Below are 27,149 nucleotides of genomic sequence, written 5' to 3'. Positions count from 1 at the left end.
AATCTGAAGGTAACATTTCCTGTTGTTTCCTTATCAATTCATTCATGTATACTTGAAAAACAAAGATTGACCTTAGGGACCTGATATTAGTGGGAGATTGGTTCAGTTGATGTCTCTGAGAAGTGGGGGATGTGTTAGACTTTACTTGACCTGGCCCTTGAATCGGCTTTGCATTCCCCCAGAGGCAGAAACAAGGAGGGAGTACCCCAGAGACCTGGTGTGGGCATGAGACTGGAGAAAGGGTGCTGTGTAACAGGAGCAAAAGTTGCTGCTGCGGCACATGGGTGTGCACGGGAATTTGGAAGTGGACTCTGGAGCACTTTCTGTGCCCCTCATAGGTGTGGAGGGTCTATCATAATGCTCTTAAGGAGCAACAAGGCCATAGACCAGGGTGACCATGGTGTGAGGAGAAGGGGACAACTGTGACAAATGTTGAGGAGTTGGAAGCAGCAGGACTGGTGGGTCAGGAAGAAGGAAGAGATTGAAAGAATGGGAGGGAGATTTTGAGGAGGGATAAGTTGGAGGGAAAGACAAAGATACGTTGAGTTTAGGATGTTGAAGGTACATGTAGGTTGGTGATGTAGGCCTTGAGTGAGGGGTTGGTAGGGAGATTTGGGGGTCTTCTGCGTAGAGATGGCAGCTGATGAAATCCCTTAGAGGGTGTAAAGGGAGAAGAGGGGAGGGTGCTGGACAAGACCCTGGCCACTTATGTGCATGGTTGTGGTGCAGGAAGGTGCTGTTGCTGCAAGAGAGACAGAGAGGAGAGCGTGCTCAATAGTGTACAGGGATCTGGGCCCATGGAACTCCTGGCAGGGCTGGGAGCAGAAGTAGAAGGTGTGTGAGAATGCATCATCTTCTGGGCCTGGGGTAGAGGCATAGGATGCAGAGTGGTGTCAAGGGGCCTTGAGGGCAGGATTGAGAAGGGAAAGAGGTCCTTCTTCCATAACCTCCATTTTCCCCCTGAAGGATCACCCTAAGAGAAAGCAGAGAGGCTGTGTCCTCACAAGGGAAGGTTTGGAACATTTTTGTGGCAGGAGTCTCTGAAAAAGACGGTATAAACTGGATTCTCAGTTTATAAGTAGAACAGCATCCCCCTTGAAGAGAGTGACCAAAGGAACAAATTCATATTACCTCTTGGCATATAAAGATCCTCCAAATCACTGAAAGTCATTTACTTTCACCCTGCTCTGAGGCTCTCTCTCACACCAGCTTTGGGCCAGTCATTCTGGAAAGCTACTTGGCTCAGTGGGGCTCACCTTCCCACTAATGTCTCTACTGGCTTGTGGCCCCCATTCCCCGAAAGAGGAGAGGGACTTGTGTGTTCAAAGTAGTTGGAACAGCTCCTTCTGTGATGGCAAAGAACTGGAAAGTGAGGGGCTGCCCTTTAGCTGGGGAACAGTTAGGAACCCAGGACGCAGCAGAATGCTGTTGGAAGAAATGAGAGAGAAATGATTGCCAACGGTTATAGAAGCTTTCAGGAGCTTTTGTTTTTCAGTTGGGGGTGGGATGGGAGGGAGAGAAAAGTAAATGCCTATTGGGGGAAAAAAAGTAGTTAAAAAAGTTTGGAGGAGCTGCTGTGGGGATTGTATAAGGGAGCTGATAAGAGGAAGGATGCATCACAGAGAGGGTGCAGTTGAGATTGGATAACCTCACTTTGTATGTAGTCCATCCATTGATTGGGTGTCTGTCTTCCTTCAGGGCTTTTAATGGTGGAGAAGGCCAATGGTAGGAATCATCCAGGCTTGGGATTGGAAAAGGATGAGCAGTGATAGGATAAGGGTGGGTATTCAAGGACTGAGGAAAGTACAGCATTCACCTGGTGAGCTTAAGGGCCCACATTTGAAGGGAGAAGAGAGCAAGGACAGTGGTCCAGGAAGGCTGGAGAGATGCCAGGTTGCAGTAAGGACAGAGGGTGGGTTCAGGAGGGTCTGTAAAGACGGTGGTGGTCATCAGAACTTCAGAGTTGGGGCTTGTGGAGTTGGGACCCAGGGGCTGTGAGATGGGGCAGGGTCTGACCCATCTCCATGTTTGTGGTGATACAAAGGTCATGCACCGGCAGTAAGGAGTGAGTGTTTGAGGGCACATCAGCTTGTCAGTTAAGTCCTCAAGTTTGAGAGACAAAAGTTTGATGTGGGGACCAAGATTCTGACTACTTAATGCCATGAGGAAGGAGGGGGGAGGACCTGAGAGAGTACCCTTCACGTGCATGGGGAGAGCCTGGGAACAAGTTGGATTGCTCTCCCTTCTGACCAGTGTGTCTAGGGGGACAAGAGAAAGCCCACCCAATTCTGCAAAAGGTGGTGGTGAAGGATTTGCGAGCTTCCTGTGATTGGAAGGAGCAGGAGAGGAAGGGGTCTGACATTAAGAGCAACTGGCTAAAAGCAGTGCCCAGGGATGCAGGAGGTAGGGCCTGGGATAGGGCTGAAGGGATGGATTGCCATGGGGGTGCACAGTGTTATCCAGTGAAGGGAGATGGCAGGCAGTTGGCCTGGAGTCGTACTGAGTGGAGCGCGTTGCAGAGATAATTGTAAAGGATTGACTTTGGGATCATCCATTTGGCTCTGGTCTTTAAGGATTGATTGTGTCTTTGCATAAGTGTTTGGAACTTGAGAGGCAGGACAGAACATGGTGACCCCTGTCTCCCAGCCTCCTGAGTGTTGGGGCCTTGATCCTGGCATTTGTGGGATCCTTCGCAGGACCTCAGATGGCAACTGCCATCCTTGCTTATTTACTTAAAGGAAAGTGTCACGGCAGATGTGACCCTGCACAACGTCCCTTCTCTCTTTGTTTTACTAACGTGCAGTGTGACCTTCGCTCAACATTTAACCACTTGTTGATGTTTTCTGTCCCTCCATGACCATGAAGGAGGCCCAAGTGACAATGGAGTGCGCCATCCCCCAGAAGTACCATCGTTCCATCATGGGCCCCAAAGGCTCCCGGATCCAGCAGATCACTCGTGACTATGGTGTCCAGATTAAATTTCCTGATAGAGAGGAGAACCCAGGTGTGTGGGGGGCTGATGTGTGTAAGCCAGACTGAGGTGGGGGGCGGGGGGCTTTTTCATTTTCATGATGATTCTGCATAGAGTACTATCTTAAATGTCTGTGTGGTACTTGACGGCTGTAGCATGTTTTATATACATGAGATTCTTTATAATGAAGGAAAAATCCTCTGACTCCATGGCCTGGGTTCTTCCCAGTGACTCAACTTACCCAGTCTCAACTCATGCTGTTTCTTGTCACGTGGGGAGCTGCAACCAGGCTTCCATAGTCCTTGGTCCCCCAAATATGCCGATTTCTTTGTGTCCTCCCTGCTTCTTTCGTCTGTTAAATTTCCACCTCCCCTTGGAAGCTTTATTCACTTTGTGTCTTTATAATAGACTTAGGTTTTGCGTTCCACATGTGTGTTTGTCTGTCTACTTTCGTCTGTCCCCTTCCCCAGTCACATGGCAAACTGCATGAAAAGACGTTGCTCTGGCTAAGCTGCTCCTCTGGCCCCGAGCTCAACGTTCTGTATATGCTGAGCTGTAATACCGCAATCCTGGACCTCTCCTTAGGCTGGGTGTTGTTTTATAATAATGCATTCTTTTCATCTGACCTCAGTAGAAACATTTCTGTCCACCCCCCAGATCTACTGTTGAGGGTACCCATATTTTCCCAGAGACACTCGAGCCTGACCCCCTCATCCCCTCTCTGGGAAGATGCTGTTAGCAGTGAATATGCTTCATAGAGTCAAAAACATTTTTACCATAGGGCAGCCTTGAGGCCTAATCTTGCAATATTCTATTGCTTCAAATATTTTTGGACTTTCTGTCTTATTCTGGAGGTAAGAGGGTCTGCAACAGTCTTAGGGAGTGCCCTGGGTCAGTCAGTGTCCCCCACACCCTCATGTGCGGGGCTTATGTGGCACATGGCCGGGGGCGGGGAAATGGAATATTAAATCACCCCATTTTAGGAACAGAAATTGAACAAGCCATAAATGAACCCAAAGGGGGAAAGAATCCTGAAGCCAAATTCTTTTGTTGTTCGGTCATTTCAGTCATGTCCAACTCTTCGTGACAAAGACAAAGAAAACTGGAGTGGTTTACATGAGGAAACTGAGGCAAACCAGGTTAAGTGACATGCCCAGGGTTACACAATTACTAAGTGTCTGAGATCGGATTTGAGCTCAGGAAGGTTAATCTTTCTGACTCCTGGAGCAGCACTCTATCCAGTGTGTCAGCTAGCTGCCTCTAAGCAAATTCTACTGGACGTTTAAAGGACAAGTTTAGTACCATATAAACTGTTTGAAAAAAACCAATGAAGAAGAGGTCTTACCAAATCCCTTCAGATTCCTTCTTGTTGTTCCTATCAGACTGTGTCACAACACAGATATGGTCTTGCGACTCCAACTAGAGAGTCAACAGTGAGAGAGAACTTTTTAAAACAAATTTCCCTACTCAATATTGATGCAAAAATTTTAAATAAAATGCTATCAAGGAAGACTGTATCAATATATCAAAAAGATCATGTACTACCACGAGGCTGAATTTTTACCAGGAATGCAAGGCTTATTCAGTATTAAGAAAACTTGAAATACAGTTAACTATACTAATAACAAAGCAACATATATGATTATTTCAATAGATGCAGAAAAAGCTTTTGACACAGTACAGCACCCATTCCTGTTTTAAAAAAAAAAACAAAACAAGAAAACATAGGAATAAATGGAACTTTTCTTGATAAGCAGTCTCTATGTAAAACTAGGTGCAAGCATTATCTGTAATTGAGACCAGCTATAGAAGCCTTCCCAGTGAGATTCTGGATGGTCACTATGGCCATCCATTATTGTACAAGCTTTAGCAGTCAGCTAGCCGTAATAATAGGACAAGAAAATAAAATTAAAGGAATGTATTTAGAGAGGAAACAAAACTCATTGTTTGCAGGTGATTGTTTACTTAAGAGAACCCTAAGGAATTGGCTAAAAAGTAACTGAAAGAACTTCAGCATCATTGTAGAATATAAAATAAGCCTACCTTAATCCTCAGTGTTCTTTTATGTTACCAAAGAAATTCAACAAGAAGATAAATTCCATTAAAAATAGTCCAACGGTGTAAGATACCCGAGATCCTCTCTGCCTCAGACACTGGCTCTGCCCCTGGGGCAGGGACTGCAGCGCAGTCTGTAAAATGAGGATCGAATGAGACCATGCTTGTGAGGTGCTCTTTGCGGACCTTCAGGGCTCTGTATGACTGAGGATGGGGAGAGAGAGGTGCACGTGCTGCTTTTGGGATCCGGAGGCCTGACCACTGTTGCTCCAGTGGGAACCTATAAAGTTGTACTTGACATGAGTGACAGTGACCTGTCTGTGTCTGTCTTAGCTCCCATTGTTGAGCCAGCTGTTCAAGAGAATGGGGAAGAAGTTGGGGAGGGGAAGTATATCAAAGAGGCTGATCCCAGCTCTCCAAGAAAGTGTGACATCATCATCATTTCGGGTCGAAAAGAGAAGTGTGAGGCCGCCAAGGATGCTCTGGAGGTTGGTTGGTTTCTTATTGGGGGTTAGGGCTAGGTCTTGCCCGGGTGCTTTGGGCAGAGATCAGCCCCACCCAATGGGTGGTTTATTTGGAAGCAAATCTAATCTTTTTTTCCCCACTAAAGCCTGTTAGGGAGACCCCTTGTCTAAGCTATCAGCTCCTCCATGGGGCTTGGTCAGTTGTTTTGGGTTTGGATATTTTTCTGATTCAAGTGAATTAAAATTAATCTGAACTGGAAGTTAGTTCCTCCCTCCCTTCTCCCCTCTCTCCCTCTCCTCTTCTCTCCTTCCCTCTCTTTCTCCATCTCTTCTACCCCTCATTCCATCCCTAGGACAAGATTGGCAGGGAGGGGTGCAAAGCTTATTTCCAGGAAAATGGAAGCTGTCCTTTTGTGGCCCTTGGCCCCTTCTGGTTTGCCTGATGAGAGAAGTGTTGGAAAAGTTTGGAAGACGGAAGCATGCTGCCTCCATGGGGGTCTTTTTGCCCAGGCTCTTCTGCTTGTGTAGCTGCTTTTCCTTTGTGAAAGAGGAGGAGCTTGGGCTTCAGCCTGGAGGTGGCCTGAGGGGAGGCTGGGCCTGTGGAATGTACTCATCCCAGGACTCCCATTTCTACTGTTTCTCTGCCTTTGTTGTAGGCGCTGGTTCCTGTCACCATCATGGTGGAGGTACCCTTTGATCTCCATCGCTACATAATTGGGCAAAAAGGAAGTGGGATCCGCAAAATGATGGATGAGTTTGAGGTCAGTGACATTGGCAGTTGCTGCCCCAGTTCAGTCCCTTCCCTATTTCTTGGAAGCCACCTTTTCTGGCACCCTGCTAATAACTGACCAGTGGCGCCCTCAACAGAGTTATGGACACGTCGGCCTGGACCCCTTTCCAGCAATCTGTAGCAAGCTGGCCACATCCACTGGTGCCTTGCTGCTGTAAGCCTGAAGCTGACCCTGGGATCAGGGTCTCCAAAGCATGCAGCTGACTGCCTGCACTCAGTGACGTTTTGTGGGTCTGGGGGCCTTGTGGGGTCGCCATCTGACACACTGGATGCCTGGGACTTTGCAGGACCCCAGCGATTGCCTCTTGTACCCCCGGGTTCATATGCATTGATTACATTCATTCTCCCTTGGGTGGCCTGGAGCCAAGTCTTACAGTGGCCCTGCCTGTGCTTGCCCACCTTGGGTCCGCTTGGTACCTTCTTGGGTCCTGGCTCCAGCACCACACCCTGCTTGGGGGATGCCCTGGGGTGGTCCTTGGAGTAGAAGTATATTGTCAAATGGCCTGGTGGGAATTTGGGAGGCAGTCTGTGTGTCTGTGATTGAGTCGGGTGCTTGTCATTTAGGTGAATATCCAAGTCCCAGCCCCTGAACTGCAATCTGACATCATTGCCATCACCGGCCTCGTTGCCAATCTGGACCGGGCCAAGGCTGGCCTCCTGGAACGGGTGAGGGAGCTGCAAGCTGAGCAGGAGGACCGGGTAGGTGTGTGTGGCCAGCAGGTGAGGGGGGGGCCAGGCCATGTGCTCCCACAGCTTTGGCTTCCTTCTCAAACCGTCTCTGCTAGTGAGACACTTCTGGAAGCAGAAGTTAAACTTCAGTAGTCACCCTTCATTTGAGGAGGTGTGCTTTATGTTCTCAGAACCTTGAAAGGGGGATTCTGGTTTGGCCAGCCCTGGTAGGACCAGAAACAGTGATTCTTAAACTTGTGTTTTTTCACAGATGGAAATTCGTCTGTTTAACATTCCTTTTTTTATTTCCATTTCATATCTTAAATTGGGAAGCTAATGTTGGCTGAATTAAGTTATCATTAAGTAGTCCCCTTAATGAAGTCTGGGAGGTTGGCAGCACCCAGGAGGTTGAGATTGGGGTCCAGTGCCCTCCCCTGTGAGCCAGCCAGGTGATCTCTTCTGGCTTTCAGATGGCATGCCACATGGGCTGCTTCTTTGGCATAGCCCACAGGCTAATCAAGCTTCATCAAAGTAATGCTGTATCTTGGACTCCTGTGTGTGTGTGTGCACGCATGTGTGTGCGGGTGTATGTCAGGGAGAGGAAGAGGGAGAGAGAAAGAGGTGTGTTCATATTAGCAGGTTCAGGTGATGGCCTGCTTTCCCATCCTACAGTGGGGTTAGTATAGTAGACATAGGTAGGCAGCCTTTCTTTGGATTTGAGCTCATTTAATGGTGCCTTAGTCTCCTCACATAGGACATACTTTGCTATTCAATCGTGTATAAGTCAGTCTAAGAACTGAAGGACTGCTATTCAGCATTAGTTGTATTTGTAGTACAAGGAAACTCCCAGGACACACTGTCTCCTGTGCCCTCCAAAACCAGTGACTCCTAATGGCAGAGAATTTCACGTTGTGTGTCCCCCAGCTTTAAATGGCTGGCATGAGATGGGTTCCGATTAGGGTTATGAGACTCACCACTCCTCTCAGGCGTTTTAAGATTTTGAGAAGGGCTGAGTGAAAGGAGCAGAACCAGGAGAACTTTGTACACATCAACAACCATAGTGCGTGAGGAATTTTTCTGGTAGACTACTTCATTGCAATTCAAGGACTTAAAAAATTCCCAATGAACTCTTGAGGCAAAACACCTTCCACATCCAGAGAAAGAACTGTGGAACTGGACTGCAGAATGAAGCAGACCATTTTCTTTTGTATTACGTTTTGTTTTATGGTTTCTCCCATTCATTTTAATTCTTCTATGCAACATGACTAAAGTGAAAATGTGTTTAATAGGAATGTAAATGTAGAACTTATATAAGATGGTACGCCGTCTCAGGGAGGGAGTGGGAAGGAGGGGGAAAAATATCTAAGGTATATGGAAGTGATTTGTAGAACACTGAAAACAAATAAAATAATGTAATTTTTTTAAAAAAGCTAAAAAGATTTTGAGAAGGCCGTCTTCACTCTGATGGGTGAGGAAAGGACAGAGAAAAGTGGGCATCTTTCTTACAGGGCTTTGGTTGGGTCTGCATTTTCTACTCATTCTCATACTTGGTTGTCTCCATTGCAGGCTTTGAGAAGCTTTAAGCTGAATGTTACTGTAGATCCCAAATATCACCCTAAAATTATTGGGAGAAAGGGGGCAGTGATCACCCAAATCCGTATGGAACATGAAGTAAACATCCAGTTTCCTGACAAGGATGATGAAAACCAGGTGAGCTAGAGCAGTCGAGCTGATGCCTGGATCCAGGGCCTGTCTGCTGGCCGTGGTCCTGTTGTGGGAGTGGGTCAGAGCAGTGCTACTGCCCTTCTGAGAGAGAGGAGAGGGAGGGAGGGTCAGACAGACAGACAGACACTGCCTTCCCAACTTCCCCTGCTTGTTGAGAGTAGGGCTGCTGTTCCAACACCAGCAGGGCAGGTGGGATGTTTAGGGCCATTTGATAGTGTAGCCCTTTGACAGCATATCACAGCTGCTATGTCTTCCCTGGGGCCTGTGGAATAGTGCCTTTTCTGGGGATGGGGAGTTAGAGCCCCCTACCTTGGGCAGTGGCCTTCTGGCTGGTCTCCCTGCCTCCAGTCTTTGCCCATTCCTGGCTCTTTGGGTGTCAGATGGATCTTTCCCGCCCATCCCCCCCTGACTTTGTCTCTCACTCTCACACTCCCCACACATACATATTTCACAGACCCCAGTTGCAACTATTGTTACCTTCAGGACTGTGTCCTTGCTAACATGGTGCCCTCCTCAGTGACATTGGCTCTTCCTAATACAGGATGTTCCCCCTCAGTTCTGTGTATTTGCACTGGCAGTCCCTCATCCTGAAATTCTCCCTCCTCATCTCAGTCTCCTGCCTTCCTTCATGTCTCCATTACAATCCCATTTTTTCCACAAGCCTTTCACCATACCGTCCCTCTGAGCTTACCTTCCATTTACTCTCACATAATTTGCATGCTGTCTCCCCCCATTAGGTTGTAACATACCATAGGTGCTTAATCAGTGCTCATTAACTCACTCTCTTCTCCCCAATAGTTGCTGAGTTATCTGTGTGGCTCCCTTCATGGGAGATCTCTTGGGCAGCGTCTACCTTGGCTGTCCAAGGGCTTCTTCCAGAGACCTGCCAAGGTCTGACTGGCAGCCTGGTCACACTGAAGGTCAGGAGAGGCCTGCCTCTCCCTGATGGTCTTCTCTTCCTGTGCCCTAAGTCGGGTCACCATACTGCTCCAATGACTGCTCTGGCCCGAGCTGACCTCCTTGTCTTCTGACTGCTGTCTTGCTCTTTGCTGGGGGCTTTTCCTCCCATTTCCTAACATGAGGGTTGAGCCATGTGACTTGGTCCAGATTGTGGGCTCCTTGTGTGGACAGCTGCCGTTTGGACTGTTTACCCATGTCCCCTTACCTGATTGCCCTGCTCCGCATGGGTGTCTTGCGTTCACGCCAGACTCCAGGTCTCCCTGCCCCACTCTGAGGAGCTGCCTGAGGGCTCCCTCTGTTTGCCTTGAAATGTCTCCCCACAGCTGCCTTCTGGCTGGTTTCCCTGCTGGGAAACCCCACCCCTCCCCTCCCCCCCATTCTGGCTACATCCATCAGAATCATCTTCCTGGAGCCACATTTCCATCCTGTTACTCCCATGCTCAGGACTCAGGGGGCTGCCTTCCTGTTGCCCATTACTTGCAAGACCAAGCTTCTGTGTTGAGTTTCTCTGGCCCTTCATAACCTTGATTCCCCAGAACTCCCTGGTAGACGTTGCCTGCTCCAGCTTACCAGTCACCTTGCTTGTTCTACCGCCTGCATTATTTGTCTCTGCTAATTGAATTGTACCTATTGTAGAAGGCCCCCTCTGTCTGGCGCAGCCTGCCATGCTGTGCTGCTCTAGTAGGTGCTTGGGCCCATGCTGACCACCCTGGTCCATGCTAACTGCTCCTTACTCAGAATGTCCCGTTGGAGCAGTTAGAATGTAATCATTTGGGATACTGGGCCACCTTTTATGAAACTGATCTCTGCTTTGGCGAGCACATGGTGGACATTCAGCAGATCTGTGTCAGTTTGCTTGAAAGGGATGTTTCTCCTCTCTAGGGGCCTCCTAAGACAACCCTTCTCATGTTGGTATTTCCATCCTCTTTCAAGGCACAGGACCAAATTACTATCACAGGGTATGAAAAGAATACAGAAGCTGCTCGTGATGCCATCATGAAGATCGTCGGAGAACTGGAGCAGATGGTCTCGGAAGATGTCTCACTGGACCACCGCGTCCATGCCCGCATCATTGGAGCCCGAGGCAAGGCCATCCGCAAAATCATGGATGAATTCAAAGTGAGTTCGCTGTGGGGGTGGGGCGGCTTGGATGGGCTCCCTCCCTTCCCATCACATCTCCAAGTGCTTTGCTGCTCACTGGGTTTTGGTTTGGCTGCATGACTGCACATGCTCGGCGGCCCTGAGATTGCAGGTGGCCCTGTCTGCCTTCCAGGCCTGCTGCTTCTGCCTAAAACTCCCCCTTCTCATGAATCTGCTTTTGAGCCCTTCCCTTGTGATCCTGAGCCAGATCTTGAGGATGTGCACCACCCACATTAGGCCAGACCTATTTGTGGTTGTGTCATTCTTTTATGTTTAAAGATGTAGTTACTGTGACCAGTGTTGGCTGCACTGGAGGCGTGGCTCAGAAGAGAGGGCTGGGTTGTGCTGTGTGCCCCATCTTCAGGTGCCTTTTAGCGTGCTGGAGGTGGGGAGATAGGATGGGACAGGACAGGACGGAACTAGGGACTGGCTGACAAATGGGAAACACCTGTTCCTTCCCTGAGAAGAAATTGTCTTACCCATGTGATTGATTTTTCATTGGAATGATTGTGGAAACTTTCCTCAAGATACCAAGGTTAAACCTGGAGCTTGGGGGCACTGGAATTATCAGGTGTCCCAGCAGAGTGAGGTCAATGCTTTGTGCTTAGCTGTGTGTCTCTTGCAGGTAGACATCCGTTTCCCGCAGAGCGGAGCCCCTGACCCTAACTGTGTGACTGTGACTGGACTTCCTGATAATGTGGAGGAAGCCATTGATCACATTCTCAATCTGGAGGAGGAATACGTGAGTGTCTGTGGCAGGAAGGGTCTGACAGATCACTAGGGTTTTGGCCCAGGTGCCTCAGTTTCCATTGTCTGTAAACTGGGCATTATGCCTTATATCGCTTTTCTCAAGGCACATTGTGATCATCCAGTGAGATGAAAGGCTAAGTGTCAGCTGCAAGGATCATGACTGAGTGCCAAGGATCACAACGCACCTGGGTGGTGTTTTGGGTCAATGTGCATCTGGGGTGGTCCTGCTGCAAATGGTGCCAACAGACACTAAACACCAGCCAGACTCTGGTCCTCATGAGGACATGGTAATAATCGTGAGAAGATTTGTGTTGTGTTCTATCACACGTGTGTGCGTGTAGAAGTTGTTCATCTCTGCTAGCTAGAGCAGGCCTAAGACCTGGAAGGTATGGGAGGGAGGAAGTTCCAGAGACCATCCACGGCAACAGGGCTACCTGGTGTGGGTCCCAGATGCAGCTTTTGACTTTCCTTTCTGGAATTTCCTTTTCTGCTGGCCCGGCAGCTGGCTGATGTGGTGGATTCTGAGGCTCTGCAGGCGTATATGAAGCCCCCTGCCCATGAAGAGGCCAAGGCACCATCCAAGGGCTTTGTGGTGAGGGATGCCCCCTGGGCAGCAGGCAGCAGTGAGAAGGTAAGCACCTCTGCACTTCTCTTCCCAGCTCCCTCTCAGGCCAGCCCAGGCAGCAGCCCCCGAACCATATGCAGCCTGGCCTTGCTGACCAGGGCTTTGGTCCCATTCGGGCTTTGGGGGTCTTTGCTCAGGATCACCTTTCCGTGTGGGACTCATTGTGGTGCCAGGTCTGGGCTATGAGGAGGAAGTTTTGAGGGTGGCATGGGCTTTGCTCCCTGACGGCCCCATTACAGGGCTTTCTCATTCCTATGCCGCTACTTCTTTTGAGTGGAAGTGGGTCATTTCCTTTCTCCGGGGATCGTCAGGTGACTTTTGGAAACCCTGCTGTGTGAGCAGTGACTGTGAATGCTCCGTGATTTAAGTTTGTCCCGTTGTTTTCTCCATAGGCTCCTGATATGAGCAGCTCTGAGGACTTTCCGAGCTTTGGGGCCCAGGTCGCCCCTAAGACTCTCCCTTGGGGCCCCAAACGGTAATGATCAGAACGGAGAAACCTCTCCAGCTGCCAACCTGAAACTACCCCACCATGAATACTGTGTCTTAATCTGACCCAGCGGCTGGATCCTCTGTAAATTGTGTGTCCCCTGCCCTCCCCATTCCCCCCTAGCCTCTGCCCCCAGGCCCCTTCCCCCCGCCTCCACCCCAAAGAGGTCTCCTAGTGAAGCCTGGAGTGCTGGGTCCTGCGTGCTGGCCTCGATGACTCGTGGCCTTATTTAGTGTCCAGTTTGCGCTCAGGATCTGTTCATTGACATCTCCACTCTGGGACAGGCTTTCCACTGTTTTAAACACTAAAAACACAAGTGAAATGCTTCATAATAAAGTAATTGAGACTTTCTAAGCTTCATGGTCCACTCAGCATGTCATTAAGCACTCTAACCTTCATTATGAGATCTCCCCAACTGTGGCGAGGAGTCTACTTCCTGTGTCATGACCTCAGGAAATAAATTTCCTTGACTTTATAAAAGCCAAAATGTTTGCCCTCTTGCTTTCCCTAGCCCTTCCACTCTTGGGTTTGTTTTTTGGTGGTGGTTTTATCCCAGGCCTTCCTTTCGTAGAGCGCAGTCTGCTTTTCGCCATCTGCCCCAAAGGCCACTTAGCACAAGATGTAGAACAGGGAGTAGGGTTTTGCAGATCCAAAGAGACTAGCAGTAATGGTGGAAGGGAGCAGGGAGGCACCGGGGATAGCCTAATGTGGTCCTTGCCAAGGGTCCATCTGCCTATGGCTGGTCTGAGACCACCCAGACCCCACAGGTGCACAACCAAGATAGCGGCCTCCTTGGGATGGAAAATCCACATAAGACAAACCGTGGTCCTTTTCCCTTTGTTTTTCCTTTCCAAAGTCAGCCCATCTTAATGACAGTATTACCACGATAGACCTTGCTTTGTGGACGGTACATCCACCTGAGGACACAGCACGGGGAGGGAGCTAGAGGAGGGGGAGGGGCCAAGTTTGGACAGCCTGGACGAAGACCGCCTTGATTCTTTTTCTTTCTTCCCTCTTCACCTCCTCTAATTCCCACCCCCCTCCCCAAAACAAAACCAACACTATTTACAATTGCCTTCTTTCTACCTCAGAAGCTGGTGTGGTAGTGGTCTCCTGCACCTGGTCTCTTGATTTAGACTCTTAAGTTTGTAATTCTTTTTGTTGGCCGTGGCATTCGAGAATGAATGCTCTACTCCCCACAGTAGAAGATGAACAGTCCCTTCCCTGGACCCCCGAGCGCTTGTGGTCTCTTAGGGGCCTTTTGGTGGTGGGGAGGCCCAGCAGCCTGTGAGAGGTGGCATCTGGGGCCATTCTTGGATTCTTTTCAGGTGGCTTGATGCAGAGGGTGCAGTGGGTCACAAGTAGTTCTCTGGACCTCTTCCGGTGGGAGGTGGGGTGGGATACTGAAGCTATGAATTAGCTCCCCTTGGACCAGAGAGGTGAGGCAGAATGGGGATCACGAGGAATGGGTGCTGAGATCCCTTGCTCCAGAGAGAATTTTCCTTTCTTCAAAGGCTCATTGTGCAACTCTCTGGGTGTCTGGTGGCTAAGCCTGTCTTCTGTCCCTTGACCTCCCAGCCTTGGCAGAGGGAGTGGCTTTCCTCTGCCTTCCTCACCAAGCCCTTCCCTATAATGGGTCTGCTCTTCCAGCACCTTTGTGGGGGAGGAGGAGTCTAGTAGGCCTTGGTTCTCCTCTGCCTCTGTCTGACCTCAGCTTTGAGCTGCTGCTCCCATGCTAGATACCTGGAGGCCTGGGTCTAGGAGAGCCACTGGGATCAGTGACAAGCTTCTCTTTCCCAGGACCTTCCCAGCTTCTTGCTGCAAACACTTGCGCAGTAGTGGCAGAAGCTTGCTTAGTCATCCCCTCTGCTTAGATTCCTCCCAATAGTTTCCTAATTGCCTTTAGCTACAAGTTGATCTGACAGAGTTCCCATTGGTTACAAGCCGGCATGAGCGTGCTTATTGGTAGGAATGATGAATTGGGATGAGTGAGATGAGGATCCCCAGCTGAAGATGGAGCTTAGTGTAAGGGGCAGCTGTCCCTGTGTCTCTAAAGATTGCCAGGGGGCAGAGGGGGTCCATTGCCCTCGTTTTCACCCTTCTCTTCCATCTACAAGTGTTCCAAAACCTTCCCTCAGTCCTCCGCACCCCATCCCCCCTCGATTCTTGTCATGGTCCATTGTCCACAACCATTGCCCTCTCCTCCCCAAGTAAACAAAATACTCTTGCAAACCTTTTGCACATCTCCATTAACTGCTAAATGTCTTAGATGCAAGTTTGATTCCTAGCAGTGTATTTGTAAGCCCCTTTCAAATTCTTGGGGCTCACCCTCTCCCCACCCTTTTAAAAATAAAGGTCATAAAATGATTGTACCTGGTACTTTGTCTCCTCACTGTTCCCCATGTGCAGTAAACGCATCCTGGGCAGGGGGAGGGACATTGTCTGTCCCATTTCTTGTTTTTTAATGTCTTCCATATCCTATGTTTCCATGGCAACGATCCCTTGGCCTTAACTTTGGAATTTGGAGATTATATGCAAACGTGTAAAAAGGCTCATGAATATGGATGACACTGGAATTTTATAAATTCTGAAATAAAACCTGAAACATTTTTTAGTGTGCTAGAGATGGTTTTTTTTTTTTTTAACCTGCTTGGGGTAGGGGAAGGGAGGGAAAGGTCTGGGACATATTTCTTAAACTATTAGAAAATGCATTCAAAGTTCCGTGTAAATATTAGTCATGGTACCTACTGTGACCGACTTAAGGGATTATAAAGAAGGGGTAACTGGAGTCAGGAAGACCTGAGTTTAAATCCAGCCTCCCAAATCATTTAAACTGTTTGCCTCAGTTTCCTTGTCTGTAAAATGGGAATAATAACAGCACTCCCTTTCCAGAGTGGTTGTGAGGCCCAAGTGAGACTATCATAAAGCACATAGGAAGCATTATATTCATGGTAGCCATTCTATTTCATTCATTACATTTTCAGGGGTAATTAACCTGGGTCTGTGAGTATGTTTTTTAAATTGACTTTTGATGTAATTGATTTCCTTTGTAATCTTATGTATTTTACACATTTAAAAATATTCTGAGAAAGGGTTCATCAGCTTCCCTAGACTGCATGGGGAAGTCCATGACAAACGCCGGTAATGACCCCATCAAAGACTTGAGTAAAAGTCTATCCTTACCTTGGGAAAGATATGTGGAAAAGCAGGTCTGAGTGCTTCCTTTGAGCTCAGCACTCCAGGGAGTTGGGAGGACATGTTTATTTATTTGGGGGTGACTGGGCTCTGGACCTGTGATTTTTGTTGTAGATGGAGCCTCCTGAGGATCCTTCTACTACACGTCATCACTAACTCAGAGCCAGGACATGAGAGATCACACAGCCGTTTTTGTGTGAAGGCAAGACTTAAGCCTGAGTCTCTTGCCTTCTTGGCTCCATGCTCACTTATTTTCGATGTGATATAGTTCTAAAATGTACTGACTAATTTGGGAGTCAATAGGTGGTAAAGCCTGTCTTCCAATTTTTTTCCTCTAGAACCCTTTGTCAGTGAGAAAAATGTCTGAAATCTGGACCGAAGTGTGCTTATTGTAGAAAGGTGATGGTGGGAGGAGTCTGCAGAGAGCTGGGTTAATCCAGGCTAGCTCTGCAGCCCTCAGGGCAAATCAGGAGCCTAATTTTCCTCATCTGTAAAATGGTGTGATTCCCTTGATCAAGGCTTTCTGGAAGGAATGAGGGACTGCAGAAAGTGAGTTGTGTACAAGTGCCACTTGTTACCTAGAATCTTAAAATCCACATCAGGGGAAGGCCTGGGTCTTCTCAAGGCAGGCCCTGTGGTGTCTGGCTGTTTGCTTTAACCTGGGTCATGTGTGCCGTTCCTGGCCCATGGCCCCCAGGATTCATTACTCTAAGGGGCCACAGGAACCTGAGACCATTGGTTGGGGATCTTGATCATTTATTTGAAATTTGTTTTAAGTCTGCCCAAAATATGTTTAAAAACAACCCCTTACCCTGCTTAGAAAACCCTAGCAGCCTGTTTTTGTTTTTCCCTAGAATTGATTTGAGAAAAAAAAAGTTTTTGAGTTTCATTGTCTACTTGAAAAGACATAGGCAGGAACATGGGTTTCAGATCATCTGTTCTGAGTCACAGTGACTGAGCATCCATTGTTAATGGAAGGTTAGGGTCTGCTCTCTAGGGCCTCCTTGTTTCTTAACAAGTGTCCCATCTAGACTGCTGTCCAACAGGAGCCGAGGGGCTGAGACTTAACCCCAGTAGTAGTGACCTTAGTGGGTTATCTAACACTAAGGGGCAATTGAGATTTGGATGAGGCTTCCATATGCTGCACTTGTTGCTGCTGTTTCTTCCCATGATGCTCAGGAGGCCTGAGTTTTTCCGTGCAGAGACTGGTTTTTTTGCATTTCAGGATGGAATTGTGGTACCAGTCCTGTGGTTCAGTCCTGCAGGTGTGTCTCCTTGTGGCTCTGTGCCTCTTTGAGAGCCCCTCTGCTACTCTGGTTGGCCATCCGGAGCTTTGAAGAGGAGAGGGGACTGGTCATTAGTAGAGCATGCACTTTGGGAGAAGGGGGAACTAGTGTGCAACAGTTTCTGCCCTGAACCCTCCAACCATCTTGTCCCCACGTGGGCAGTGCCTGGACACTGCAAGCAATGGCAGCCTCCAAGTGTTAGAGCTCGCCATGCTGCATCACACCTTGACTGGCCACGTCCTGTTTGGTGACCTGGATCCTTGATATCAAGTTAGGAACAATGTCCTGGGGACTGTGTTTTGTTTCCAGGTCAAGCTCCTCTTCTCCTGGGTGCTTTGCTGCGGGCATGCAAGGCTCCTGGACGCCATTTTTGCTTGTTGAATGGGCACTAGCCTTCCTGATCTTCAAATCCCAATTTAATTTCTTGGTCTTTGGCCTCATTTGTCCCAAAGAAAATCTGGCTCAAGGAAGGGGTCAAAGGAGAAAGGAAAAAACCTCTTTAGCCTATATTGACTTACTAAAATAATACTAACACTGAAACGTTACGGGTTTGTTTTTTTGGTGAGGGAATGAGGTAGATACTTTTCAACGTAATTTTTTTGCCCTCAGCCACCTTTACTTAGAGGAGCCACAGTCAGCCACATTTTTGTGCTCCCAGCTTGGGTACACTTAGAGTTTGATTGCTTGAATCCTTTGGGGTTGCATTAGCACCTTCCCCAGGGAGGAGAGGAAGGAATACGAATGTTTGATCTGTGTCGTATGGGCCAGAGGAGCAAACCCTAGTTCAGTACCCTTATTTTATAAGTGAAGAAACAGATTTATGGTTAAGAGATTTGTAGCTCTGTTAGAGAAGGCTCTTTGCCTTTATGACTAGATGGAGAGGATTTACAAAGGTGCGTGTAGTCTGAGTCTGTTTCCTCATCTGTCTCCTTCCAGCTTGGAGAGGTTTGGACTAGTAAAGGTCAGAGCCTGGATTTGGGAAAAATTGTGGAGATGGTCCTCTGTGGGTGCAGCTGTTGGTGTGGGCGCAGGCTCTAATTCTTGATGAAAAGCTGAAGGAGCAGAATTGAGGGTTAGAAAAAAGTAATAGATTAGTGAGTAATTAGGGAGTTAAGGGATAATTGGAAAGTTATGCAAACTGATCCAAGTGAGGGGGCAGTGAGACAAGTTGTTGCAACAGGTAGGTTGGTGCGTGATGGAAGGGGAGGTTGTATAAGTGACCCAGAATTTGAAGGGGACACTTCTTTAAAAACAAATCCCAGCTAGCGTGCTAGGTAGGTGTGACGTGCAGCGACTTGCATCAACCACATTAGTTGTATTTCTCCCACAGCTGTGTGACTTGTCGATGTTCCAAATATAGGCTGGAAGAGAAGGATGAAGGGTAAGAATATAGAGTCAAGAAATGGCTCCACATTCCAAGTGATCAGAGACAGCTGAATGTTCCCAGTAGGAACAGAGGTGAGACTTCCACCAGAGAAAAGAGGGGACCTGAGGCTGAGGAGGGGGGAGAGGGGAAGAAGGTTTACAAGAGAAGAAAGGGTAGGTGGTACTTTCTGAAAAGGAAGGACTGCCCCAAGGACAAAATGGCGGCTCCTTGTTCCAAGAGTTGTACTGTAGAACCTGAACAACTCTTGGGTGAGAGGTCATCCAGTAAGGAACAGAAGAGGTTAGGAGTAATTAATAGTAGGTGCAGCTGTTGTTTTGTTCCTGGGCCATGAGTGGAAGACCTCCCAGAACCTCCCAGAACTCATCAAAAGGGATGACATCTTCCCACTTCTGGTGATTGGCACATGGGCCAAATGATACATCCCAGAACCTGAAAACTACGGCTGAAGCCAGTGAAGTCTTGGACAACAAGCTAAAGACCATGAAGACCTGGGTTGTGTTTTCAAGTGAGATATTTGCAAAGCATTTAACACAGAGCCTAGCACATAGTGGTTCTTAATAAATGCTTATTCCTTCTCCTCCTTCACCCTTCTTTTGCTTACCATCCTTTGAAAACAAGGGATGTGGATGAACAGCTAGTTAAGGTAGTATCAGACAGTGGGATTTCAATTTTGGGACCACAGCCTGAAATACAGGGATGACAGGTTGCTGACCAGGGATGGAGTTCACCTAGCAAAGGCTGGTGATGAGACCTGCTCTTCCAAAGCCCCATTCTTAGATTTAGCTAATACCTGCTATTTGCTGTCTGTCTGGCAAATCTAATGAAAAGGTCTTTAAGCTGAAAGGATCAGGAAAAATGGGGAACTTGCTTGTGTGTATTCCCCAAGGTAGATCCCATGAAGGACAGCTATATGAAGTGAGAATGGCAGCCAGGACACCCAGATGTTCATGGGAGACAAAACCAAAGAGGGGATCCTGTTAAACCCTGGCCTCAAATGTCTGTGAAAATGCCCAACATTTAGGCAGTCAACTGAGGTCCTAAGTCAAGGAAGGACATTTGACTTCGGGTTTATCAAGAAGACTTGGGGGAATGAAACCCAGGACTGGAACACAGCTTTGGATGGGCATACCTCATTTAAAAGAAACTACAGACCACTTGGACAGAGAGAAGAAATAGATGAGGAGTTTGGGAGGCATGTTTTAGTAGGGATGGGGGACTTCAATTAACCAGACAATTATTCATGCTATAGTAACATGGTGGGGTTCAGTCACCCAGACATCTGCTGGAATGTATTCTCTATACAGAGCAGTTAGTAGCTTCTTGACTTTCCTTAATCATAATCTCATCCTTCAAAAAGTAAAAGGGCCCACAGGGGGTTTGACTCTCATTAAGTGGAGGAAGTGACTCCTGGCAAAGAAATGATGGCAGGTTTCTTGGGGAGTGACCATTTCTTAGAGTTTGTAAGAGAGGAAATTTAGGTACATAGGGTCTAACTAGCACCCTGGATTTTAGATTTCAAAAGGCTCAAGAGAAAGACTAGGTAGCATCCTGTGGACTAAAATTCTACAGGAGAATTGGCCAAGGAAAGGTGGGAGGTGCTCAAGAATTAAATTCTGAAGAGAAAGAAAAATTGGAGTGTTTTTTTATTACTGTTGGAGAAAGAGGAGATAGTTTGCTTGGAATGGGTTGGGCCATTCCGGTGAAGTAAAGACTGAACAGCTCAGTGATTTTCTTTCTCTTTTCTCTGCCTGTACAGAGAAGTGCTTGTCCCAAGAAAAGAAGGGGACAGTAAAGATCACCATATTGCCCTGATGGGCTGAAGTCAGCCAGCCTCCATAAACACCCTCTCAGGGTACCAAAATAATAGCAGCAGGCATTTCTAGAGTGCTGTAAGATTTGCAAAGCATTTTATAAATATCTCATTCGATCCTCATGACAACCCTGGGAGGTAGATGCTAGTAACAGCCTTATTTTACAGATGAGGATTCTGAGACAGGCAAGTTGTGTGGTTTGCCTGGAGTCATAAAGCTGGATTTGATCTTGGGTCTTCCCAATTCCGAGTTCAACATTCTAAGCCAGCTGCCTCTGATTGCTGAGATACCATGGGTGGTGGTTGAAAAGTTGTGGAGAACATGAGAGCTTCCATAAGATTGGAAAAGGACAAATGTCCCAATTAAAAATAAAAAGGGTCTGAGGAAGAAAACTGAATCTACAAACCACAGGTCAGTTAGAAGCCCTCAGTGTCTTAGAATGTCCTGGGGTTTCCTTCCTCTTTTTCACTAAGTTTTTGTGTGTGGCTCAGTGGAAATGGCTGGCTAACAACAGTCTAGGCGCTGGTAGTCTAGATCCTAGCTCTGATACAGAGAACAGTTATGAGGTCATCCATTGAGACCTAGAAGGCACCTCAGAGGCCAAGACCAATTCCCTCACTTTACTGGGGGCGGGGGAGGGGGTGGTGAAACAGGTTCAGGAAAGTGAGTGGCGAGAGTGAGCCTCAGGGTCCTCTGACTCCAAAACCCTCATGGAAACCCACTAACTAGGACTTGGAGTAATCTCTGACTTTTCTTCCCTATCTGTGAAGTGGGAATAAAATGGTCACCAGACTCTTCTCTCTCCCAAAGGCATGTGGAAGAAACAAATGAGCCCTTCTCTCCTTTGGATGCCAGTGTGTGCTGATAAAAGCTGAGCTTTTGCTTGCCTCTCCTTATGCTTTGGGGTGGTTCAAACTTTAAGTTCTGAATGTATACAGGTCCTTTTTTATCCCAGAAGTCATGTGTTCCCCCCCACCCCACGCCCCATGAAAATTCATCCAGAAATGAAAGCTTTTTTTCATGTTAAGGATCAGATGAGAGAATATAAGGAAGAAAACTCTGCAAAGCTTAGAGCGGTGGGTCTGCCAGCTATGCTTGCTGATGAAGAGTGCGGCATCAGCCAGAAGGCGCCCTCAAGGTGGGGAAGGGAGCTGGCCTGAGCAGGCCTGATTGCCGGACTGCCCTGTGCTCTTGTGGGTGAGAGGGGGAGGAAGATTGCAGAGGGAGATCTCAAAGGGACCTTATAGTCCCACACATTTAAACACGGGCTAAAGTGAAGTGAAACCTGCCCCACGTTAACATGGCTAGGAGGTGCCTGAGCAAGATTCAAACCCAGGGCTCTCTACCCTCTGCATGAAGGTTTTAGCTGCCACTTTTCTCCCTGGGAGAGGGAAGGGTGATCAGGGAAAGCACCACAGTCTCTGCAAGATGCCACAGAAGATGCCCTCCTCTGCCATGTCTACACCAGGAGCACCACAGGACTGAGGGATGCTGCCAGGGAAGGGTTTGGTCCCAGAGTCACCTTGTGGTCAGCCAAGGCTTCCTTGGCCAGGTAGTATTCCTGCTTTACTTTGATTTCCACTGATTCTGGGATGTCAGGCACGAGAACATCAATCAGCCAGGCCACGGAGAAGATGACGTGCTAATGGGCAGAGCACAGGTTGGAAGTGAGGAGGCCAGGCTGAGGAGGGTCAAAGGATGGAGGTGGAGAAAAAGGGCTCCTTTCCCCCCCCTCCCAGGTCCACATGGCAGGGGCAGGAGGAAGACCTCACTCCATGAGCTCTAGGGGCAGCAGGGCTTGGTCTGAGAGACAGTGGCTGGATGCCCAGGGAGGAACCAAGGCAGGAAAGACCCCAACGGCCAAGGCTAACAGCAGATTACAGGTGGTACCTCGAACACAATGATGAAAGCCAAACGGATTGCCAGAAGGTTCCAGAAAGTAAAGGAATGCTGGCCATCTTCTTTTCTGAAAGCTTGATACCTAAAAACAAATGGCAGCGATGATTTAGGATCCTTGGAGGCTCATGAAACGTTTTCCGTTCCTTATCTTGTTTGATATAAAAAAGCAAAGAAAAGGAACAGTGAGGATGAGGGAGCCAAATATGGGCAATTTCCCCAATTCTGGCCAAGATTAGCTGCACCTGGGGCAGGTGTGAAGTAAACTCCCTGTAGTTTCACGGTGGAAAGGTGTGTAGATTTGATTCACATCCATGGTCAGGGCCAGGGGGAGAAGGGGGCTCCCACTAGCTTGGGGCTCTGGGTTTCTTCTTTTCTCCATGAGAACCTTATGGAGGAGTTTGGCTTATGTTAGTGTCTTCTTCCCCCCTGGTGATCCCCACACCCCATCTTGTATTCTGTCAACCGTTTTGGTTCTTCATCTTCCTCTCCTTTACTCCCTGTTCTACATCCCTTCCTGCCCCCTCCCCACTCCTGTGCATCCAGGCTTCTTTCTTGATAAGAGCATCTATCTTCCAAAGTCCAAGAAGCCACTGGGGACCACCTTTGGTCAAAGGCAGAGATGTTTTCAGTATATATTGCTACCCCTTCATTGACAAATGAATCAGATTTCAAAATTTACTTAAAATAAGTTCCAGTGCTATAATAATTTGTGGCACAGTGGAAAATGGAACTGACTGTAGAGGTGGCTTTGGATCCCACTTATAATGCTACCTATGTGGCCTAGAGGATGTCACTTAAACTTCTTTGGGCCTCAGCTTCCTTGTCTGCTAGATGAAGAGTTTAGACTAGATGGTATCTGAATCCATTTTGAGAGCTAAGACACTAATTTGGGCAGGTCAGAGTACTCTAGGTCTGCCTCCACTCATGGGGACTCCAGAAGGGCTTGGGGTTAGGCCAATCACTACTTTTCTGGAGGAGCTCCTGAAGTGTAAGAAAGCCCAGGGGCCAGGTTTTATCTGATTTTAAGTGACTCTGAGGGTATGAGATAGAGCTGGTCCAGCCCACAGCCCCGCGTGGTCCCCACCACAATGAGATAGTATCATCCAGCTTTTGCTCCAAGACCTCCGTTGAGTGGGGACCTAACCACCCCCATTCTGCTCTAACCATGGTCAGCTCTGATGGCAGGGAGGGTTTCCCAATACCCTTATTGCAGCTTCCATACATGCCAAAAGAGAACGATCCCAGGATCTCCTACATGGTGACTTTTTGGACATGGTTCTTTGCAGAGGGTCTCCCCATTCGAATATGAGCACTGAGGGCAGGGATCCCCTTTGGGCCGTTCTTTGTGTCCCCATTGCCCAGCACAGCACCTGGCATGCAGTAGGTGTTTAATAAATACTTCCTGACCTGATTTAATTTTTGAGAGTAGAGGACTGTTATCATATCCCTGAAATTTTGTCTTCTTTGGACCAAACATCCTCAATGCAGGCTATCAGACATAAATCTAAAAGGGATCTTTGAGCCAATTGATCAACTCTCTGTGACCCTACTTGGGGTTTTCTTGGCAGAGACACTTAGGCTTGCTGTTTCATTCTCCAGCTCATTTGACAGATGAGGAAACTGAGGCAAACAGGGTGAAGTGACTTACCCAGGGTTAACCAACTAGGTAGTGTCTGACACAAGGTTTGGACTCAGGGAGATGAGTCATCCTGAATCCAGGTCCAGTGCCCCTTATTTTACAGGTAAGGAATCTGAGGATGGGGATGGTTAACTGAGTTTTCCAGAGTTATATCCCTTCCTACGACCCATACCTAGTATGGGTCTGAGACAAGATTTGAATTCAGGCCTTTCTGACTCAACCTGCCACTGTTAACATTTGACCTCAGCAATCTTCACATGGGAGGGTAGCAGGGCTCTTAACCTTTTGGGTCATGAATTCTCTTTATCTTTCTAAAATGTGGTTCCCCAAACAGAACTCAGCATTCGAGCTGTGGCCAGATGGGCAGAAAGTAGTGTGGTGGTCACCATGTATGAGATACTAGAATTGTTCTGTTTCAGTGAATGGAAGCCGCCATGAGGGTATCAGGAAATCCCTCCCACCATTAGAACCTTCTGTGTTTGGACTAATGAAAAAGGTGGTGCTGACCCACATTGACCAATGGCATGTCTGTCTCGTCATGCTTTCCATCTGGTAACAAAATCTAGAGGAATCCAATCAACTCACAATTTGTTATGTCTTTGCAATGTGACTGACACTGTGATCAGTGCAAAAAACAATCCCTACCCTCAAGGAGTGAGACAACATATATAAATCATTATGTCCAAGAGAAAAATAGAGGAGGTGAAAGTCAGTTTTAGAGGGGAACCTCCTTCAAAGTCCAAGGAGTGACTTCTTGAATCCAGTAGGAGGAAGGAGTAATCAAGGTGGTCTAGCTCATCTTGGCTCTCCCCTCTCTCTGCTCCAACTCCTTCCCTCCTTTTCCATCATATCTAGGCTGCTTCTCCAGTGAAGATGCCTCACCTGCATGTGTGGTTATATCTGGAGACAAAAGCCTTAGGGGCCCATGCCAGGGTAAAGTTGATGTAGCCATGGAGGTCGTAAGAATGGACATGCTGGTAATAGGTCCTTTGCAGGAAGTCAGACGTGAAGGCAATAAGAAGAGCCTGGAAGGAATGCAGCAGCATCTCAGGACAGTCACTGAGATCTCCCCACCTGCCTTCAAGCATAGGGCAAAGGCAAAGAGAAATAGGTGTAACGATCTCCATCTTGCACCTTCTCCACAAGTTGGCCTCACCCATACTGGTGCTATCACACATCTGTTCTATGAGCTAGCCATGGGTGGGAGTAACACATCCAAGGCTGATTGCTCCACTCTCAGACTGCACTAGATCACAGAGATCCCTTTTCACTTTTCTCCCCTTGGATTTTATTTACAATCTACCTCAGACTGTTCAAGGTAGCAGAACCCTGAGTGTCTTATCAAACTCAAGGGCCAGCACCTGTATGATGTGGGAACTGGAGGATCTTGGTTCTAATGCCACTCCTGCTTCTCCGCTTCCTCAGGGATCTTGGATAATTCAATTCTAAAAGCATTAATCTGGTGCCTACTCCTCAGCAGGCCCTGTGCCAGATGCTAGAGATACAGAGATAAAAAGACTTCAGGAAGAGGGTGGCATTTGTTTGAGCTAAATTTTGAAGGAAGCCCAGGGGTGGTAAGGGGGAGATAAAATGTTCTGTTGGCCAGCACAGCAGGATCATAGACCCCACAGAGGGGGCTAAAATGTAAGAAGATGGAAGAGGCAGGAAGAGACCAGGTTGGTAAGAGGTTTACATGTTAAGCTAAGGATTTTATCTGAGCCTGGAGGTTTGGAGTTTGGCTTCTGGATTTTTTTGTGCCAGGGAGTAGTAGGGTCAGATTTAGCTTTAGGAAAAGCACCTTGGCAGCTGAGTGGAGGCTGGAATTGAGTGGGGAGAGAACAGAGTCTACGAGGCAGCCCAGCTCCAGACATAGTCATCTATCAAAGGTAGATCAAGAGGGTGAGGAGAGACAGGTGGCAGATGCCAGCAAGCTGCAGCATACTCCTGCTGTGTTCACAAGGTGGCTTAAGGGGCACCATTTTGGAAGAGGAGGGGGTGTCAGTCTGGAGGCACCAAGGGTCCCGTCCATGTGGAAGACCTCTAGCATGTGGAGGGCCAAGGGTGCAAGGGCATCTCCACTATAGGGTGAGATTTTCCCTTACTGGAGGGCACAGACCCTCTCTTTTTATCTTTGGTTCCTCAGCTCTTAGCACAGGCAAAATAATGCCTGGCATCTGGAAAGTGCTTAAGGAATTTCATTTATATGGCCCCAATTCACCAAAATTGTTGTTCCTAATTTAGTTCTGAAAAGAGCTGGTCAGGAGCATGGAGAGTGAGCCCAGGAACAGCACACGAGATGGAAGGTTCTTCCTTTTCAAAGGATTCTACCTCCAAGATTCAAAGATGTCCTGAGGCTACCTCCCTTTGTGAACCTATTGGCCAATGAGTGGCCCTTGGTTGCCCCAGGGTACAGAGTTAATTGTCTGGTTCACCCGAAGAGTCACCCTCAGTGAGAGTCTTCTGCCTTTCCTACTCTCCACATCCTCTAGGGGATCCATTCCCTGACTTCCGTCACAGCTCATCACAAGAACTGGTCTGGAACCTCCTCTTTCCCCTCATCTCTCTACTGTATGTACTTGGAGCCATTCCCCTCAATCTTCAGGACCCCAAAGCTACTCACATTACTCAAGACAGCCAGACGGGTCATAGCCTGCAGGAGACAAAACCAGATGCCAATGCCCTGGGCTTTTTCTGCCACAGGGCGCCGGTACTGGCAGACGAACTTGTGGGCATCAAGGCGGATCTCGAGCCAATTATTGAGGAGGGCAAACAGTGGTGCAAGAGGGCAGGCAGCCACAAAAATGGTGATGAATCCAAACTGTATCACTGCATTGGCAAGGGAAGTCATCAGGACAGAGAGGTTAGCAACTCACCTGCGACTACAGGGGCACTTCTGAAGCCCTGGTCCTCTGATCCAAAGCCAGTCTGCCTTCCACTGTACCCTACCATCTACCCAGGCAAGCAAAAGTCTTCAAAGATGGGTATTTCCTGTCCCTGTTACCCTTTTCTGATGCCTCCCAACAGGTGAAGGTGCCCTTGGGCTCTGGAAGGCTAGACCTGTGGGTACTATATGCCAGGTACTAAAGTTACAGCAACAACCCTGATGGGTTTGGAGTAGGGGTCATCTGCGGTCAAAGAGTCTCCCTAAGTTCTGACTGAGGGGCTCAGCACTGGGGATGCACTGCATGAGTGGGGAAGGGTGATGGGAACCTTATTGACAAAGGCAAGGTTGGCTCACACAGACTTCCTATTTTTACCATGCTTTTGCCAGACTGAAAATTTTTACCTCTCTGGCT

At 48.1% G+C, this 27,149-nt stretch overlaps 2 protein-coding genes across 14 annotated transcripts in view; one reads left to right on the top strand and one right to left on the bottom strand.

The window, feature by feature from the left end:
* HDLBP (high density lipoprotein binding protein) overlaps positions 1 to 15,245 on the top strand; it is an 83,478-nt gene extending 68,233 nt beyond the window's left edge. For all 4 annotated transcript variants that reach the window (XM_072618792.1, XM_072618791.1, XM_072618793.1 and 1 more), the window contains 9 exons: positions 2,866 to 3,004; positions 5,360 to 5,514; positions 6,147 to 6,251; positions 6,845 to 6,979; positions 8,516 to 8,659; positions 10,568 to 10,753; positions 11,400 to 11,516; positions 12,027 to 12,155; positions 12,542 to 15,245. In XM_072618792.1, the coding sequence (XP_072474893.1) occupies positions 2,866 to 3,004; positions 5,360 to 5,514; positions 6,147 to 6,251; positions 6,845 to 6,979; positions 8,516 to 8,659; positions 10,568 to 10,753; positions 11,400 to 11,516; positions 12,027 to 12,155; positions 12,542 to 12,628 (1,197 nt within the window). In that variant the 3' untranslated portion in view covers positions 12,629 to 15,245. The remainder of the gene's footprint in view (positions 1 to 2,865; positions 3,005 to 5,359; positions 5,515 to 6,146; positions 6,252 to 6,844; positions 6,980 to 8,515; positions 8,660 to 10,567; positions 10,754 to 11,399; positions 11,517 to 12,026; positions 12,156 to 12,541) is intronic.
* The window catches only part of ANO7 (anoctamin 7), a 79,158-nt gene continuing 64,832 nt past the window's right edge, over positions 12,824 to 27,149 (bottom strand). For 3 of the 10 annotated variants that reach the window (XM_072618799.1, XM_072618800.1, XM_072618808.1), the window contains 4 exons: positions 26,474 to 26,679; positions 24,736 to 24,931; positions 22,206 to 22,296; positions 12,824 to 17,574 (listed from right to left, as the gene is read on the bottom strand). In XM_072618799.1, coding sequence (XP_072474900.1) covers positions 17,316 to 17,574; positions 22,206 to 22,296; positions 24,736 to 24,931; positions 26,474 to 26,679 — 752 coding nt within the window. In that variant the 3' untranslated portion in view covers positions 12,824 to 17,315. Of the gene's footprint in view, positions 17,575 to 17,957; positions 18,170 to 18,189; positions 18,479 to 21,837; positions 21,958 to 22,205; positions 22,297 to 24,735; positions 24,932 to 26,473; positions 26,680 to 27,149 lie in introns of those variants that run through there. The other 7 variants (XM_072618802.1, XM_072618804.1, XM_072618801.1 and 4 more) reach the window with 7 other exon arrangements.

Source organism: Notamacropus eugenii, chromosome 6 (genome assembly GCF_028372415.1).
Source record: "Notamacropus eugenii isolate mMacEug1 chromosome 6, mMacEug1.pri_v2, whole genome shotgun sequence".
Classification (NCBI taxonomy): Eukaryota; Metazoa; Chordata; class Mammalia; order Diprotodontia; family Macropodidae; genus Notamacropus; species Notamacropus eugenii.
The sequence above is the reverse complement of the archived record's forward strand: the minus strand, read 5'-3'. Positions and strand labels throughout refer to the sequence as shown.